At 37.1% G+C, this 18,712-nt stretch overlaps 1 protein-coding gene across 14 annotated transcripts; it reads left to right on the forward strand.

Moving 5' to 3' along the window:
• Positions 1–374: 374 nt before the first annotated feature.
• On the forward strand, positions 375–10,500 carry pfkfb2b (6-phosphofructo-2-kinase/fructose-2,6-biphosphatase 2b). 14 transcript variants are annotated; one of them, XR_009273452.1, is made up of 19 exons: positions 491–678; positions 1,063–1,209; positions 2,402–2,527; positions 2,892–2,988; positions 3,349–3,415; positions 3,551–3,625; positions 3,711–3,767; positions 3,889–4,013; positions 4,296–4,503; positions 4,582–4,728; positions 4,815–4,919; positions 5,057–5,186; positions 5,678–5,740; positions 5,818–5,882; positions 7,524–8,262; positions 8,423–8,458; positions 8,646–8,668; positions 9,025–9,099; positions 9,305–10,500. XR_009273452.1 is itself a non-coding variant. In XM_058791981.1 (18 exons), exons 1-17 carry the CDS (start codon positions 633–635, stop codon positions 9,092–9,094), a joined length of 1,743 nt encoding a protein of 580 aa, XP_058647964.1. In that variant the 5' UTR covers positions 491–632; the 3' UTR covers positions 9,095–9,099; positions 9,305–10,500. The 14 variants fall into 14 exon arrangements, 12 of the variants coding, with proteins under 12 accessions (XP_058647969.1, XP_058647964.1, XP_058647963.1 ...); XR_009273451.1 differs by having other exon boundaries at positions 7,524–8,458; XM_058791981.1 differs by lacking the exon at positions 8,423–8,458 and having other exon boundaries at positions 7,524–7,715.
• The last annotated feature ends 8,212 nt before the right edge of the window (positions 10,501–18,712 follow it).

Here is an 18,712-nt window from a genome sequence, read left to right on the forward strand (position 1 = left end):
GTAATCGTCAATCCATAACAAAATATTTGAGTTTGGGGTGGGAGGAGTTTTCACAAATATAATTTTTATAGCATTTAAATATTGTGAATGTAGAATGTTTCTGACGACTGAAAATTTTTTATCATTACTTATTTTTAGTTTTAATTTATCACAAACAAAAGTGTGGGTTTGGTGATTTTACGGTTATCCTGTAGCTAATCACTGGTGATCATGAATCATAAAAGTGTGTTACAATTACGTATGGACGTTATTGAAACCTTTTATTATTTCTTTAGGATGTTACAGTCTTTTTCTATTGCTTTATAAAAGTCGTGTATGACTTTATGATGTAACGATGAAAGTGCCACTGAATGAATCCGTTCGTGAATCGAATGGTTGATTCAAAAGAGTCGAGTCACTGAGATGATTCAAAATCCCCTCCACTGACTACTACGCTGTAATGTTTGGTGACGGACGCGGTGTCACGCTTTCGCAGGTATTACGGTAAGTAAACAGTGACGTTGAGACACACCTTCACTCACGCGCTTGGCGCTAGTTGCCATGGAAGGTCATCAAGTGCAAAACCGGCTGAGGCAGGCAACGACACCCTTCGCAGAGACATTAAACCTGCCGGTAGAACCGGTGGGTACGGAATGAAATACGGACCCCTGCGGTTCAACAGACAACGATTAGGAAACCGTAAGGTCTCACGCTTTACGTATCTCTTTAATAGTCATGGTGCTTTAATGTGTTCTTTTAATCTATTCATTCTATGATGCAATCAGTGCCTGATTGCTGACAAACACTCAGCACAGGCTACTGTTTACGGGTATGACTTAACATGGTATCCTCAGCATCCTCTTCTCTGAGATGAGGTAGCGCGACATATTTGTTACTGCGCTGATTATGAAAAACGACGATTTGCCAAGAATAGAAGCTGCATTGTCACTGAATAGCTGCTAGAGCATATTGTTTGGAGAAAGTGTTTTAATTGTCGTTAGTTATTTGCCATAAACCAATAACGTTGTTTCCAATGACATGGGCTGCGTATTTTGTCTTCATTTCGCTTCTTTCTCCCTGCAGGTGCACTATGTTTTTACAGCAGGAAGAGTGAGAGAGTGATTAAGTCTGTCAGATTCAGTATGTCTGCATGGGTGCAGCAGGAGGCTGGTACAGCCAGTTCTGCTGAAGCCAAGAAATCAGAGCCCAGAGGCCAGGAGAAGAAATGCTGTAAGTACACACATTTTCACATCCCACAGATCCATAAGCTGTTAGGTATCCCTATTTAAACCAGCCTTAGGTGGTCAGCTGGTTATGTCGGTCTGTTTTCATGGATATTAGAGAGATTTGAGGTATTTTTCTGCTGATGAGAATGTTTCCCACATAACAGTTTTGTCCCTGACCCAGTGAATTTTAACGACGACTCTGGGTCATATCACAGTTGCCCTTCTTTTAGTGTCAGCTGTCACCGAGACTACTACACAGAAGTTCACTGTCAGTCTAGATTAGAAATAAATCTACAGCGCTTCCCTTTATTTAGATATGCATTGTCTGGTACGCTGGTTTCAAATTGCAGATCAAGGTAAAGGCACATTTGTTTAGGGTTTATTCTAGGGTTTGTTTGTGTTTTCAGTCATTATCAGATTGCTCACCTGAGGCAATGTTTTCTTAATACCTAATATTTTTATTATTTAAAAAAAATGTCATTTGCATGTGACAGAATTTTTGTGACAAAGGTCATTTTATGTACTTGTTAAAACACATTCATAGATATTGGAAGAATAACTAAATAGATACCATACTGTTTTATAAATAGTCTAGAAAGAAATGCAATGCTTAAATTAAATTAAACTGGTTACTATGTCATACACCACTGTTCAAAAGATTTTTTTAAAAGAACAAAAAAAATATACATTTTTATTCATAAAGGACAAAAATGTATCAAAATGTTACAATATATTATATTTTAAATAATTGATGATCTTTATATTCATCAAAGAATCCAGAAAAAAATAAGAACTGTCACAATTTTCACAAAAATATTAAACACCACAACATTTGATTTTCAACAAATGTTTTATGCGATATTCCAGTTTTGCACAAGTTAAATTCGTATCTTTGGATGGAAACATAGCTAATGATAAGAAATGTTTCTTGAGCACCAAACTAGATATTAGAATGATTTCTGAAGGATCATGTGACACTGAAGACTGGAGTAGTAACAAAGAGTTTGCCTCAGTGTAAGCAAGGTGTCAACAGTCTCAGAGTTTCAGATCCTATTTTGTAGTCCGTTTGTTGAAAGTACCATAAGCCACAAGTATCTGTTGGTGTCCCATATTTGAAATTTACATTTGGCAGATTATAATTGTTAGCACTGTATATTGTAACTTCCTCCAGCTCATGTTGTGCTGTCTGACCACAGCATGGGCGTCTTACATGACAAACTCTCCCACCGTGATTGTCATGATTGGCCTCCCTGCCAGAGGCAAGACGTATATGTCAAAGAAACTCACACGCTACCTCAACTGGATAGGAGTTCCAACAAAGGGTGAGTAGGCAGTTGAATTTAGACAGTTGCATCATATCAAATGACACTCACTATAAATAGCATCTGTCTTCAATTTTAAATGCTTCATTTAGCTCTCAGCTGACCATTTTGGCATTATGGCCTGTCAGGAGGCTAAATTTGAACTTGCATTATTTAAATGTGTAGGCAACCAACACATTGAAACTCAAACTCTTTTCAGTACATCATGACCCACATTGCAAGTGTTTAATCACTGTAACTGAAGCCAGAGGTTCCTTACACACTGGGAATTTAACTGTTCCATCTTTACTTGCAGAGTGATGTTACCTTGATACATGTATGTGAAGAATAACCATCATTTCTTGTTTTTCGGTTTATCATGCAGTGTTTAACCTGGGGGTGTACCGGAGGGAAGCAGTTAAAGCCTACAAGTCTTATGACTTCTTCAGACATGACAATGAGAAAGCCATGAAGATACGAAAGTAGGATTATATCTTTGTTGGATTTAATGAGATAGTTTTGTCATCATGACTTACCCTTATGTCTGTCCAAACCTTATGGCATATGGAACATGAAAGGAGATGTTTTGCAGAATGTCCAAGCTGCTCACTTTCGCACAGTGTCCTGTGTAGAAAAGATATTTTTACAATGTTAATAATGATAAAAAATTATGTATTGTCAGCAAACCAAGAAACAAATGTAATTAAAGAAAGACAGTTAGACCAAAAGATATTTCAACACATTTCCTGAAGGTTACATTAATGCACTTCTAACAGGACCGTTCATGTTCATGTTGAATTAGGTACATGTCTATTGTTGCATTTTTTCATTTTCACAAATAGACAGTGTGCCTTGGTGGCCTTGGAAGATGTAAAGACCTACCTTAATGAGGAAGGTGGACAAATAGCCGTAAGGATTTACCTTTTCACTGTTCACTTCAATTATTTACTTAAATTTAATGGGGTGTGTAAGTGTTTAAGAATGTTGATAAGGTTCAAGACTTCCTTCTTTATATGTGATATAATCTGTTTTTGTCCTTTTAAGGTATTTGATGCCACAAACACAACCCGGGAGAGGCGGGATCTTATATTAAATTTTGTACAGGAGAATGCATACAAGGTATAACTTCTATAAGATGAGTTATCTTTTTGTAGAAGTGATGTGTGGTCGTCATTTTGCTATTTCTGTGTGTTTACTTTTACAGGTGTTTTTTGTGGAGTCGGTATGTGATGATCCAGAGGTTATTGCAGCTAACATCCTGGTATGTTGTGATGTTTGGTTTGCATTTCCTTCAATTTCCTATAATAAAGTACAGCAGCATACCAGTATAGGTTTTTATGGTCTTCTCAACAGTTGTCTCCTATGTGCTCTTATGTCTTCAGGAGGTCAAGGTTTCAAGTCCAGATTATCCAGAGACACACAGAGAGCGAGTCATGGATGATTTCCTGAAACGCATAGAATGTTATAAAGTCACTTACCAGCCATTAGATCCTGATGAATATGACAAGTAAGAAAGTTTAAAAAATAGACACATGATCTGAATGTACATATGTTTTGTAAGCAAATGACCACATGAGCATTTCTCTCCCTCTCTCTGACCCTTATAAACAAGCAGAAGATGCTACTTTTAAGACATTTATATGTAAATGACCTCTGTTTTGATCTGTTGCACAAAAGATGTGGGACCGGTTTCACACCAAAATGTAATTGTCTATAGTGTTTCATGGCTTAGCAGGCACCACTAATACAGAAGGCTTTCCTAATCATAGCATTCACTTATTTTTCCCAGAGATTTGTCCTTCATTAAGGTGATCAACGTGGGTCGTCGGTTTCTGGTGAACCGTGTTCAGGACTACATCCAGAGCAAGATCGTCTACTACCTCATGAACATCCACGTGCACTCGCACTCCATCTACCTGTGCAGGCACGGAGAGAGCGAACACAACATCCAGGGCCGCATTGGAGGAGATTCTGAACTCTCCCCCCGAGGGAGACAGGTCTGGACTCATTTAGTGCTGCCTTTATAGCGTTCATTCATCATAAGATGCTTGACTTTCTCTTTCCCTTGCGAGTAGTTTGCAAGCGCCCTGCGTGAGTTCATTGAGGAGCATAAACTGTCTGACTTGAAGGTTTGGACCAGCCAGTTAAGGAGAACCATCCAGACAGCTGAAGAGCTGGGAGTTCCGTATGAACAGTGGAAAATCCTCAATGAGATAGATGCTGTTAGTATGCCAAGAGTCCATCGGAGATTACATGCAGTTTAGATGTATTATATGTACATTCATCAGCGTGTATTGCTCTGACACAGGGTGTATGTGAAGAGATGACCTACGAAATGATCCAGAACACATTCCCAGAAGAGTTTGCCTTAAGGGATCAGGATAAATACCACTACAGATACCCAGGAGGAGAGGTACAGCACGTCATGAACGTATCACTTTGTTGCAGTTCTTCGGAGTATGTCCCTTCGCACTCTCTATAGTTGTGTAGGTTGTTTGGTTTTTGTTGGTTTCTGGTCTAACTATTTTAAAAGGCTCTCTTTTCTCGCAGTCGTATCAGGACCTGGTTCAGCGACTAGAGCCTGTGATTATGGAGCTTGAGAGACAAGGCAATGTACTAGTCATCTGCCACCAGGCAGTTATGCGCTGCCTACTAGCCTATTTCTTGGACAAGAGTGGAGGCAAGATGCATTTTCACTTATGAAAAGTACTAAAACAAATTTTTTATTTTTTTTCTGCTGATATTTTCACTCGCCTCACCACAGAAAATGAATGAATAAATAAATGGATAAATAATGTGAAATAAAAAGTGTCACATAAATTGTCACTTTTGATCAATTTAATGCATCATTACTGAATAAAAGTAGTAATTATAAATTATATATATTATAATATTATAAAATACATGATATATTTAGCAATGTATTTTCATGTAGTATTGTTTCTTTAATATTTTTCGATTAATTAAAAAAAATAAAACAAACCGATTGCTTTGTAATTTTTTTTTCACCCATTCTAGCTAATCGTTCTCACTAAAAGACCTCATCTATGTCAGTCAGCTATACTGATAACTGAGCAGAATATGCAACGATAATGATCAACACATCACAGAAATGTTTACGTAAGACCGTCAACTGAAACTTCTTTTTATTTGTTATCTTTTCTCTCATAGATGATCTGCCCTATTTGAAATGCCCCCTTCATACTGTCATGAAGCTCACTCCTGTTGCTTATGGTGTGTTGGACAGTTGTTTCCTCACTTTTGTTTATTGCCAAACTTCTGCTCACAGATCATTCTGGTTCATGTTTTAGGCTGCAAAGTGGAGATGTTTTATCTGAATGTGGAGGCAGTGAATACACATCGGGACCGACCACTGGTGAGTCCACATCTGTCTCTGTGGTGTTCTCTCTTGCAGTATGAAATATTAATGGAGAACATTAAATATTCATTTTAAAATAATTGGTGCCACATTTATCTCTTAGATTTGAGCCTTTTTTCACTAATGTCTTTGAAAGCATGCTATGTTTTCCTTTTGATATCTTATAGGTTTTATTTTGATCTGGAATTGCAATTTCATCAGTGCATGTTGGTGTCTGTGATGCTTGTTGTTTTTTCTCAGAGAACCCTCTGGTTAAAGCAGCTTTTTGGGTTCATTACAACTTAAGCTCTATCACCAGCATTTGTAACATGCTGTCAGTTACCACAGAAAATAATTTCGACTCTAACCTTACTAATAAAATAGAATAAAGTAAATTTGCTTACAATGGGGACACTGCATAATGTTACATGCACACTATACTTGACAATATGACACTAGCTTCATAGAATCACTTACTTCAATACTGCAGATCTGGAAAGACAGTAACTTTCACATTTGGTTATCAGGGATAACCGAAAGGGATAACATCAAGAAAAACTCAGAATCAGAATGTGCAACCAGAAATTCTTCCACTTGGAACAATAGTTTCACCTCTACTGACAATTTAGGCAACTTTACAGCTCAAATAACATGTTTGTACAGACAAACTGATGTAAGTGCTTTAACAACAATACAAAATGCACATCTGTGCCTTTAAACCTTCCAGTATAACTTGCCTGATAGACTTCCATTCTAAGCAGCGCCATTATTGGTACCTAAAACATTTATTATATATATATATATATATATATATATATATATATATATATATATATATATATATATATATATATATATATATATATATATAACATGTATCAACTATTATAAAGCATGGAAAAATTACTCAAACTAAAATCAAATTGTAAACTGAAATTATTCTAATAAAAAAAAGCTAATTCAAATATTAGTAGTACTATAATAGCATATAAATATTACTTAAGTAACACTGATTCTAAGTGCATTGCTGTAAATGTAATTGTGGTTATTTTTAACTCAATGACGGGTCAAAGTTTTGTCTGTGGTAACAGCTTAACTTGTTAACCAATAACAATGCTTTAAGCTAAGTTCTCTGTAGTTTAATCAAACTGTCAGTCAGAAGGTTTGATTAAACATAAATCTTCTTCCTCTTGTGCTTATTCACCTCATCAGAGTGAGGTTCAGCGCTCCCCTCTATATGTTGTTGACTGCGAATAATATTTGTACATTGAAATATAGGATTGTTTGTTAATTATAGCTATGATGTGCCAGCAGCCTGTATTGTATTGTAACTGTGGGTTTGTGTTGTGAGTTATGCTTATTCGTGAGTTGAACGCTCCATTGAACGACATTGTGTTTTAGTGATGTGTGTTTCATCACTTTATTGATACGTTTGATGTTTTGTAATGTTAACCTGGAGTGATTTATTATACTTTTTAGTCTTTATATGGATAAATGTGGATTATCTTTGGGAATACCTGCAGCTGACATGTTTGTTGGAGACTGAAGACTGAAGTGTCTTGTTTGCTGTTGAGATGTGTGCTAAAGGTCTTTAAAGATGAGCTATGTGTGTAGGCAGTCTCTCTTTTAACCCACCCAGTCTCTCCCATCTCAAACCAGGGGAAAATCAGACGAGACTCCGCCCCTCTGCTCAGGCGGAATAGTTATACCCCCCTCTCCAGTCATGACCAGGTTAAGCGGCCCCGCCTCTACAGCGCTGGCAACAGGCCCTGGCTGCCCCTCACCCCCTCCCCCACCACCCTGCACTACCCCGGCTCGCCAGACGGGGCGCTGCTGCTTCAGCAAAGCCAAGTTAGTGTCAGACTCGATTGACCCAGTGATGCCCTGACACTAACCCACCCTCACCCTGGTGTTCTGAATCACCCCTGATTGTCACACCCAGCACTAATTGTGCTAACTGCATGAGTGATTTCAGTTTGGCAGTCTCATTCTTTTTTTTCTTTGGCGCATGTTTTTTGCTAACTCTTTTTTCAGTTTGGGATTCTTTTTTGTTGTTCTGTATGGGTGCTCACCACATATCATACAATAATCATAACTTACCAGCTAACAGTAACCGGCTAACTAATTGGCATTATCTTACTTAACTTTATAACAATAACATCTAATTGTTTTACTTTCTATGAAGTATTTTTTTCTCTATAATACCAGATCAAAATCAGTGAATTATTTTCTCGTTGCCAGTTTGTTTCACGTGCAACCCAAAATTAACATTTTGTCATCATTTACTCAACCTCATGGTTGTTTCAAAGTTGCATGATGTACATCCTTCCATGGAACATAAAAGGAAAAACATATCTGCTCTTTTCCATACAATGACAGTGAATAGTGACCAAAAATGGTTAGTAAAATTTGGAATAGTTCACCCAATGAACTTGAAAATTTGCTCATCCAAGATGTAGATAGTGTGGAGAGAAATATGCACAGATCAACCTGACCCTTTTCACCATTAGCTTTCATATAGAAACTAGCGGCATAACATCTCCTTTTGTGTTCTGCAGAAGAACAAAAGTCATATGGTTTGGAGTGACATGAGGGTGAGTTAATGATGACAGAATCTTCATATTTTTGGGTAAATCTCCTCTAAGTGATGTGCTTCAGCAATGTCCATGTTTTACTCTGAACATGCCAATTTGTCTTTGGGCCTCAGTTCTCTTCTCCATATTTGTCTCTCTTTCTTCCTCCCCTCCCCTCCTCTTCATCCTCCTCTCTCTGTTTTCACAGTCTCATGTGGTTGGCAGTCATCTGTGAGTATCCCATGAGTTTGAAAGCTTTTTCACCCCATTGCATTTTTAGAAAGTTGTTTTCGGTGTATGTATGATTATTTGCTGATTTTCAATTATCTTGCATTTACGTTGGAGGTTTAAATCACATGTTTTTATATGTGTAGATTGTGGCTTGAGTGTGATGAGTGACCAAATTATGCAAATGCTCTAAAGCAGAACTCTGTAGATGCAAGTTTTCCAGTTGTCATAGGATTGTGACATTATATCTTTGCAGTGGTCTAGATAGTTTCTGAAGGAAGCATTCTGGTACTTAAAGATCCTGATACTCTCCTTATGTTGAAGTTTAACTTTACCTTGATCTTTTTTTTTTTTTTGAGGACTCCTTGTGTGAAGGAATCAACTTTGACTGCCCAGACGAAGCTAATGACTGTTTCCGCTTCTGAATGAAATGGGTGAATTTCCAAAATCCTGCATGAAAATGAAACTTTGCTTTTAGATTCTCCCACTCCCCCACCTTCTGCTTGTTTTTTCGGTGACGGAACTACATTTCCCATCAGCCTTGCATGACAAATCACCACTGCTGTGACTACAATGAATCATATAATTTATCATCAAGAGATATATATTTATGACTTAAATATTCTCCGTTATTTTAAGTGATGATGCCTTATTGAAGACTGACCAGAGGAGATCCTCTCCATGAACTGAATGTGATCTGTTATATTTTGGACACGATGTGGGTTGTGCAAATGATGATAACCTCAGTACAGAGTTTGTGTTGCAATACAGTGTTGTTTGCAACAATGCATTTTCACAATCAACTATTACAACACAGACTGTAGTCAGTCATCAGAATGAAGAAAAGCTTCTTTCAGGGAATCAGTGGGACAGAGATTAGAGGAACAGTTTATATATTATAACAAGTAGGTTTGTGCACATTGTGGCTTAAAAGGAATGCACTTAATGAGAAATTTTTAATGACAATGAAATTGTTTTTTTTTGTTTTGTTTTGTTTTGTTTTTTTTGTCTTGCACATTTTCTTAACAAGAATGATAGTCCTATGGGATATTGTACAGAGTTCAAGCTCGTGATGTAATATTTTTATAGAAATGTATTTGTGTGCCACATCAGGACAAAATGACAAGGATTTGTAGGTTGCCGTATTTAAATGAGGTATATTTTATAGGTCAGGTTACTGCTGGAGATGCTACAAATATAATTGTTTTATTAAGGTTTTGAATGTAGTCTGTACTCTTTAAGCAAGAAATGTTTTTTCTGGTTATGTGTTTGTTAAAAAACTGGAGGAGCTGCACTACTCAAACACAATTCACATCTCAATCAACAGCATGTCAATGCCAATGACACTGCATAAAACAGTTAAATAATGCGCCCTATGACTAATTTATGGTTGAATGTTTAAAGAAAAAAATCTCTCAAGTTCTGTATCTGTCCACTTATTCTTTCCATTTTTTTAAACATTTTTAATCATGTTTTGCCTCACTACTTCATTTTAAATGAAGGTGTGACATTCATTTTTAAAAGTGCAAATATTCCATGTACTCTCTGAATTAAATGCTTCATGCGTAGTACTAAATTATAAATAAATTAGCAAAATGCTGCAGTACTTGTTCATTCAGTCCTTCTGCATAAAATGAAGTTTTCACCACAATCAATTGAGATATCCAAGCATGCATTGCCTTTAAATAGTGACTAGTGTGATGGCACAGTACATACTGCACACAATCTGACTTTGAACTGACAGCAATGACACAGAATAGAAAATATATGATTCATTAACAGACCTTGGAAAACTGTCTGCAATGTTTTGCAACAATTAAACATCTGTTATGTCAGACTCGCATTAATGTGTCATTTTTATTCTGTCAAAATGCTTTCATTATGTGGTTAATAGGCGTAACAGCATTACGGGCACCAGATGGCGCCAAAAGACTTTTATTTGGAGCAACAGACGAGCAATGACGTCTCTTGTTGCAATAACAAAGAGTAGTTTTTGTCACGGGTTTGTTACATTATATGCAAAGAGATACTAGAGACTGTGGTAGATTTTGGTAGCAAAACCCAAAAAAACGTTATTACTTACACCACATAATAAAGTATTTAGAACACAAACTTACATTAAAATGCTATAATATGAGGCCAATAATTGACACCCGCCCACTAGAAGATAAAAAACACCCCCACAAACGTTGCTATGCAAAAATAAGTAAATAATTAACATGAACAAATGATGATGAACATGGTATTGACCAGTCAATAGTCAGTAGGCTGCTAAGATTTTGGGTATATTATTATTATTATTATTATATTACTTATTATAGTTATTTTAACGAAATGCTGTTCCATTATACTCAAGTAGCCTAGTAGTAAATGAACTTGTTTATCATGATAATAGCTTGAAATATTCTGCAAGATTTGACCTAAAACTAATGTATCACAACTAAAGTCTTATCAGTGTCTTAAAAAACATTTGCCAGTAATATCCAGCCTGGCCACTGCACTTCCTCTTTATCGTATTATAATAGTGTGACTGACAGAAATGAATGGCTGCACCTGGAACACACCCACACTGCCCTCTTGGTGTTACATAACCCTGATGGAGATAGAGGAGAACCACAAGAGAAGTAGGCTATTAACCTCTAAGTCACTGCAGGTGGAGAACGATATATGCTCTGTTATCTAAAACTGCCGTGTTTACAATATACATGGGTGCAAAACAGGATTTCAACCTACTCCTCGTCTTGTTTGTCTGCTTAGATGCTAAATGTATTATCTTTTTGAATGTGGTGCAACAAATCATTCTACTCTGTCTTCAAAATGAATGTGTCGACATTTCACAGATCAGCAACTGATTGTTGTAAGAGCATGTTAAAGAGCTCTTGAAAACTTTTTGAGGTTTCACCTCAGCACAAGTGTTCCAGCCTGACCACAATACCACGGTTGACCTATCTAGGGATGATTACATAGATCAACTTTCTGTTATTAATTTTTCCCCTCTTTCCCTCCAATTACGCTTTCTCTGATTTCCTTCTGATTTGTTTTCCCATCACTAAGTAATGCTGCTGTTGTCTTTTGAGTTTGTGGTTGGTGCAGACAGGTAATTAGGCCTCTCTTTCTTGAGGAACACACTGGAATGTTTTGTTGGTCTTTTGTGCATAGTAGGTCTCTTACTGTCTCAACTACCCACCGAGATCCTAGCAGGACTGGTTTTGCTCAATGTGTCTATTAGATGAATGCGATATAAAACTAATATTATTATATCAATACCGCATGTGCAGATTACATTGGCTCACAATGAAGCTAATATCAAATTCCTAGTAAAGCATCTATGGAGTGATATTGTTAGTGAAAATATTTAATATTATTGATCAAAATATTTCCAACATGAGGCGTTTAAGTTTTATATCAGTAGTATCAAATGTACACCGATCGGCACACATTCACGGATTAGTTGCAAAAGTTTAACCAAAAAAAGTTTAAACGGGGTCTGCAACGTTTTCAAGGGTCGAAAACGCCAGAGTAGTGTAGATAGACGTAACCATAGCAAAAGTTATGCATTTTAAAATGAAAACGCACTAGTGTAAATGGGGCCTCAGAGGTCACGCCCACGGACCGCTGGCTGAGCATCTGATGCATATGGCATACAAAAGTGGAAACACTTCAGGAGTTTCGAAGTTGTCATCGGATTGGTTAGATTATACAGGATTTCCGGGAGACGTGTGTGTCGCCTTCTTTAACGTTCCGCCTGGAAACAAAGATGCCGTGACGCCAAACTCCCTCTCGAAAGAAGAAAGCTATCGTGTTTACAACTGTGACGACGAGCGCTTATCAGGTTCAACTAAACGCTGGATTTTCAAAAGTATGTGAAATATTTAAAGTTTGCGGCAGAGAATCTTTAAAATAGGTTCAAGAGTTTTACACACCGGTCTGTTATTGTGGCTACATTTCCACAACCCGAAACGTGACGCTGAACGAAACGAACTGTGATTGGTTGTTTTTTATGTCGGTTAAGCGGCCTCATGGGCGGGCCTTGGCTAATGAAAGCTGCCATGGATTCCAGACATTCAGCCGTCAGTTTGAAGGTCTGGCTATGCGAGACTAAGATTCGTTTTAAAAACGACTCAATGATTCAGAGTCGACTCTTTCTTTTGAGAGACAATAACTTTATACACGGTGCACTTTCAGATTTAAAACTTTGCAGGATGTTTGCATTCACTTAGAGCTGGGTTACACACTGCATGAAAGGTCATTTTCAAAAATCCATAATTGGGGCACTTTTCAAATATGCAAGTTTTTGCACTTTCTGGCTTTCCATAGCAAACACAGCGCTTTTCTGACAGCACATAAACACAGAAATCTTTTTCTTTCGCGTCTTCTTGCGCTTGAACTGACTGACCCAAAAATGTATTCGGTTCATTCAAAACCCATCCAACCCTGTTGCATACCTACTCTTGACTTGTTATTTGAAGGAAAAATATACAATCACAGATGTTTTTGATCGTGTTTTGGCTGAAGTTCAGCCAATGCTTTTGTCAAAAAATTGGCTTTTTTTATTCAGGCTAGTTAAATTCAAAATCTGAGAGTGGCTGCCTGAAGGGCTACCAGGGATTTTGAAATTTTTGCAAACCATGATAAATATAATGCAGTGTAATTTAAAACTCTTGGCTTTAGTGTTGTATGATACTCAGTGACAAGTGAAACAGAATGATGTGTAAGGATCACACCTGTGTGTGTGCAAGCATACGTGTGTAATCGAGAACAGCAGGGAGTTGCAGTTTAGCACCGTAATGTGAGAGATCGAGGTCACCCAAAGCAGCGCTCACCTGTCCGAGAGCTTTCAGGGGAATTTGATATCCTTCACTCACAGTGTGTCAGGCAGAAAGAAAAAGAAAAGAAAAAGAAAGCAAGCAGGGTGGGAAAGAACCGGAATTGCTGCGACCCTCAGAGAAGTCGCTAATAATTATTATTACTGCGTGGCTCTCTAGAATTCTCTATTCTGATTGGTTAAATAAGCTCGTATGACTGTTTGTGACTCGTTTAATTGATGTTTGTCTCCCACTGCACAAGTTTAAAGGAATAGTTGGCCCAAAAATGAAAACGTGTTGAAAATGTACTCATCCTTAGGCCATCCAAGATGTAGATGAGTTTGTTTCTTCATCTGTACAGATTTGGAGAAATTTAGCATTACATCACTTGCTCACTAATGAATCCTCTGCAGTGAAACAGCTGATAAAAAACATCACAATAATCCACAAACTCATCTACATTTTGGATAGCCTGAGGGTGAGTACATTTTTAATAATGACTCTGTTATGGTTAATTCAGGTCATTTTAGATGCCTAACCATCATGCAAATAGGCAAACCCAGCTGTCTCAGACCGCATCACGCTGGGATCAGGAGCCGTGTAGTTGCATCTGTGTGACTCAAGCAGTTGTGTGGCCAGTTTTTATGAGCTGTTTAATAGCAGTGAGCTGAACGAGGCCATTTAGTGCCGACTCAGTGCTGCAGTGTGAATAGGGTTTGGTTTGGTACTCTCGTAAAAACACCGTGTCCATTATTATGGGCAGAGAAAGGAGAGAAGGGGTGAACATGGAAAAAGGAGGGGCTCTACCTAAAGACGGGCTGTAAATCAGAGGTTCATTTATACCTTCTCTCTCACTCTCTCCAATGATTTTCCATCATTCTAGGGTTCGAATGCAGAACTACCTCTCTGTGAGGACCATTTGGAAAAATAAACCAATGTAAAAACTAGTACGTTTTTATATACCAAAAAAAAGAGAAATAAACAAAAAGCAAATTAATTTACTTAAATATTTAACTTTTTAAGTATTCCTTACATTTTTAATGTTTTCCAAAAATGAACACTTTTAATTAAAAAATAACAAAACACTTAATATGTTATAATAACATTATATTACATAAATATATATATATATATATACATATATACACACATATATATATATATATACACTCTATAAAAAAAAGGTGCTATATAACACTAAAAGTGGTTCTTTGGCTCCACTTTTGGTATAGCACCAAATCTTGGTGCTTTAGTGGTTCTTCAATGGTTCTTCACCAGTTCTTTACCAGTTCTTTGGCATGACTGAGGGCTATATAGCACCGCTACCATATACAGAACCTGTTAAGCTCCTGTATGGTTCTTCAGCGGTTCTTCAGTGGTTCTTTGGGGTGATTAAGGTGCTATATAGCACCACTGCCGTCTGAAGAACCTGTTAAGCCCTTTAAAGGTTTCTTCTGAGCCAAAGAACCACTGTTGGTACTGTTTAGCACCATTTTGTTGAAGAAATACAATGCAATATGGTACCTCTTATGGTTCTACGTAGCACCATTTGACAGAGGTGCTGTATAGCATCTTTAAAGATATGGTGCTATATATATATATATATATATATATATATATATATATATATATATATATATATATATATATATATATATGGGCTTTACATTTATTTGAAATAAATGCTGTTCTTTGGAACTTTCTATTCATTAAAAATCCTAAATTGTACCAATTTTAAAATTAATTAAAATAGAAAACATTTTAAATATTAATATTTCTGTTTTTAATTTATTTTGATCAAATAAATTCAGCTTTGATGAGCATAAGGGACTTCAAATATTAAAAACAATATATATATGCATAAAAACCTACCCCAAACAATTGAATGATACATAACTAATTCATAACATAATCTTTTTATAATATTTTTTATATTACCGCACTGACAACTTTAAACCCAATTTAATGACTATTTAATTATATTTAATAAATAACTATTTGCCATCAGAGTAAATAAAAGCTTATATAAAATAAAATAATTAAATAAAAGATAAAAATAAATAATTTATTTACATGATATTTACTTTTTTTTTTTTGCAGTGATAAGTATGTGGTGGATAAAGTGCTTCACTCCATTATATTCCTTACTGATGCTGTATGAGCATGATGACTTCAGCAGTTCAACACAAATTCAAAAGGAGGACAGAAGAAGCCAGAGAGCGTCTGTAAAATAAACTACTGTCAAGTTCTAGAGCTCTCAGTTTATGAGCTATAGCGCGGGAGGGAGGGGATAAAGAGATTAACAGGTAAAACAGACCTCTCACCAGCACGTACCCACAACCACACGGGCATTCGTCATTACACCGCAGCTAACAAGAGCCTTTGTGTGAGAGTTTTTGTAAACACAAGGATGCATTAAGGAAAATATATGGCTCCTCTCAGTCCAACAATTCCACCGATAATCATATTGTTTCTCTCACACAAACACAGATGCTCACGGGCTGGTTTGCGTAAGTCTTCATAATAATATTTCTCTCGGTGTGTTTTGAGGACACTCGGCTCCAGTTACTTTGTCCTTCATCGCAAGAATCAATTAACCACTTGAAGGGGGCAACTTTAATTTAAATTAAACACAAGCAGCTATGCAAACAGTGGACAGCGGCGAGAGAGAGGAAGAGAGCGAGGGAGTCTCAGTCCTGTAGAGCCGCTGAGTCTAGACTCCAGATGTGCGGCGCGGCCCCTGAGGTCTTCAGTAAATATCAGCAGCACATGTCATCACAGTTACAGCACTACCAATCATGACTGCAGAAGAACAACAGGCGTATCATTTCTAGAGATCTCAGCAGCACAACATGCGATGGACTGGTGAACACACGCCAATGTCTCGTTTGTTTTGTACTGTAAAGACTCAAGGATCTTTTACAGTTTTGCCTTAAGACTCTGTGTGTATTGACAGGCATATACGGACAGTCATTTGTCAACTGGACAAGTTCATGCTGTCTTCCTCACACAGAAACTAAATGACCTGTGGAAATCTGAGCAGTAACAGATTTGGAAATAGATTTTCTTACATTCAAAAAAAAATGTGAGTGGTATTTAAAACAAAAACAGTCTCCTCTATGATGCTAGTTTGTTGTGGATAGTCGCCTGGGTGTTTCTATGCGGGTTTTAGTATGGTGCTATGCAGTTGCTATGGTATTCTGAGCGATTTTAGCATGTTTCTGTGTGGTTGCTAGAATATTCTGTGATGTTTTTAGATATTTGCTATCAGTGAGTGTTGCCAAGTCTGTGGTTTTCTTTTCCGCTGAATTGTGATATTTTTACACTTTTGCCGCGGCTTGTTTTTTAGTCTGCAGGTTACAGTGATCAACCAAAACCTTCCTGGAACGCATTTTCGATTGAGGGAACACCAAAGGAAACCGTGGGGAAAGATGTGATTGGTCTAGTTTTGATTAGCAATTGCATTGGTTTTGTTATGCACCTGGTAGTCTCAGACTGCATATGGCAAACAAAATTGGTTTGGTTGAATTATTCAGGATTTCCAGGAGATGTGTGTGTCACGTTCTTTAACATTCTGCCTGGAAACAAAGATGCCATGATGCCAAACCCCCTCAAGAAAATGAAAGCCGTCGTGTTTACGACGAGAACAATAAGCGCTTATCAGGATCAACTAAACGCTGGATTTTCAAAAGCATGTGAAATATGTGAAGTTTGTGGCATAGAATCATACAAGAGTTTTACACACCAGTTTGTTATTGTGGTGACACTTCCACGCCCCTAAACATGACGCGGCACAAAACGAAACATGATTCGTTGTTTCACCTGTCAGTCATATGGCCTCTTGGGCGGGCCTTGGCCATTCAAAGCAGCCAAGGTTCCCAGACCTTCCGCCGTCAGTCTGAAGGTCTGGTTACGCGAGACTATGCACCTGGCAACCCTGTTTGCTATGGCATTATGGTGTTTTTTGTGTGTTTTGTGATTTATGTGTTTAGTGTGAAGATGGTTTTAACATGTTGATGTTGCTATGATGTTTTGGGTGTTTTTTGCATGTTGCTATGTAGTTGTTAGGGTATTCTGTGTCTTTAACATATTGCTTTTAGGGGTGTGCAATATTTATCATCTATAATATTGTAATTGTAGTATTAATGATGTGCAAGTTTTATTTACTTTGCAAAAAAAAAAAATATATATATATATATATATATATATATATACGTCTTGAGAGTCCAAAAGCATTCACTGTGTGATGAAGCCTATCAGAATACAGTGCCACTATAATTTAAGTTATGAAAGCCAAAAAAAATCGGTTTTGCCAATGAAAATAGTAATTCCTGAATTAATCTGTTTTTAAACAAATAATTTGAGGCAGTGATCCTTTCATAAAAACAGCCACTTGCACAGAAATCAGCTGTTTGAATGAATGATTCAATGAATCACTCATTAGGAAAAGGGACTTACCACCACCTACTGGCAATTTTTGTGTCATAATTATTTAACCATGACAGGCCTAAACCAGCCAAGGTTTAGCAAGCATGAAAACACATGAGGCAAAATATTGCTTAATTTTCGAAAAATCCCCCAAAATATTGAGATTTCTTTTCTTTTTTTTTGTCAATATCGCAACCCTAATTAGCTATGCTTAATGTGTTATGGGTGGTTTTAGCATTTTGAGTGTATTGCTATGTGGTTTCTTACTGGCAAATATCAAAAGTATCCATTCCCAACATCTTGGTAATATTGTGGTATGACCCAAGTCACTCCTTCAGTGTAAGACTAGCGTTAATTTGCACATTTTATTGTCTGCCTGTTGTTGTTTTTTTAAATCAATATTACTTGTATTAACAAACAGAAATATGTGTTTGAAAGACATTAAAGGGACACTTTTGTGTGAGATAATATTCTATAACATCCCTTCCTTTTTTTAGTATTTTCTAGCTGTGTTTGATTTGCAGAATATAGTAAGTACACACACCTGACGCACACGGAAATGTGGCGTCCAATATTCGTTCGGTAAACAGGGCTGGAGGAGGAAATATTCAGCTGTTTAAACTGTGAGACATGAGCAGTACATGAGTACTGTGTGTGTGAGTGATGTTTGAGCTGACCAGGGTGAGAATATGTACCGAGCAAACAGGAGTATGGGTCCCAAGTATTGTACCAATACAGTTGTGAGAGACAGCTGCTTCCGCTGCCTGGCTTTTGTTAGTCTGTGTGAACAGGTGAGCAACAATTCATTCCCCTG

This window comes from Onychostoma macrolepis, chromosome 11 (genome assembly GCF_012432095.1).
Source record: "Onychostoma macrolepis isolate SWU-2019 chromosome 11, ASM1243209v1, whole genome shotgun sequence".
Taxonomy (NCBI): Eukaryota; Metazoa; Chordata; class Actinopteri; order Cypriniformes; family Cyprinidae; genus Onychostoma; species Onychostoma macrolepis.

Coding starts and splice junctions, on each gene's coding strand:
- pfkfb2b (XM_058791980.1), top strand. CDS start 633: ATGAAATACGGACCCCTGCGGTTCAACAGACAACGATTAGGAAACC. Junction 4,014..4,295: donor GATCCTGATGAATATGACAA/GTAAGAAAGTTT, acceptor TATTTTTCCCAG/AGATTTGTCCTTCATTAAGG. Junction 4,920..5,056: donor ACAGATACCCAGGAGGAGAG/GTACAGCACGTC, acceptor CTTTTCTCGCAG/TCGTATCAGGACCTGGTTCA.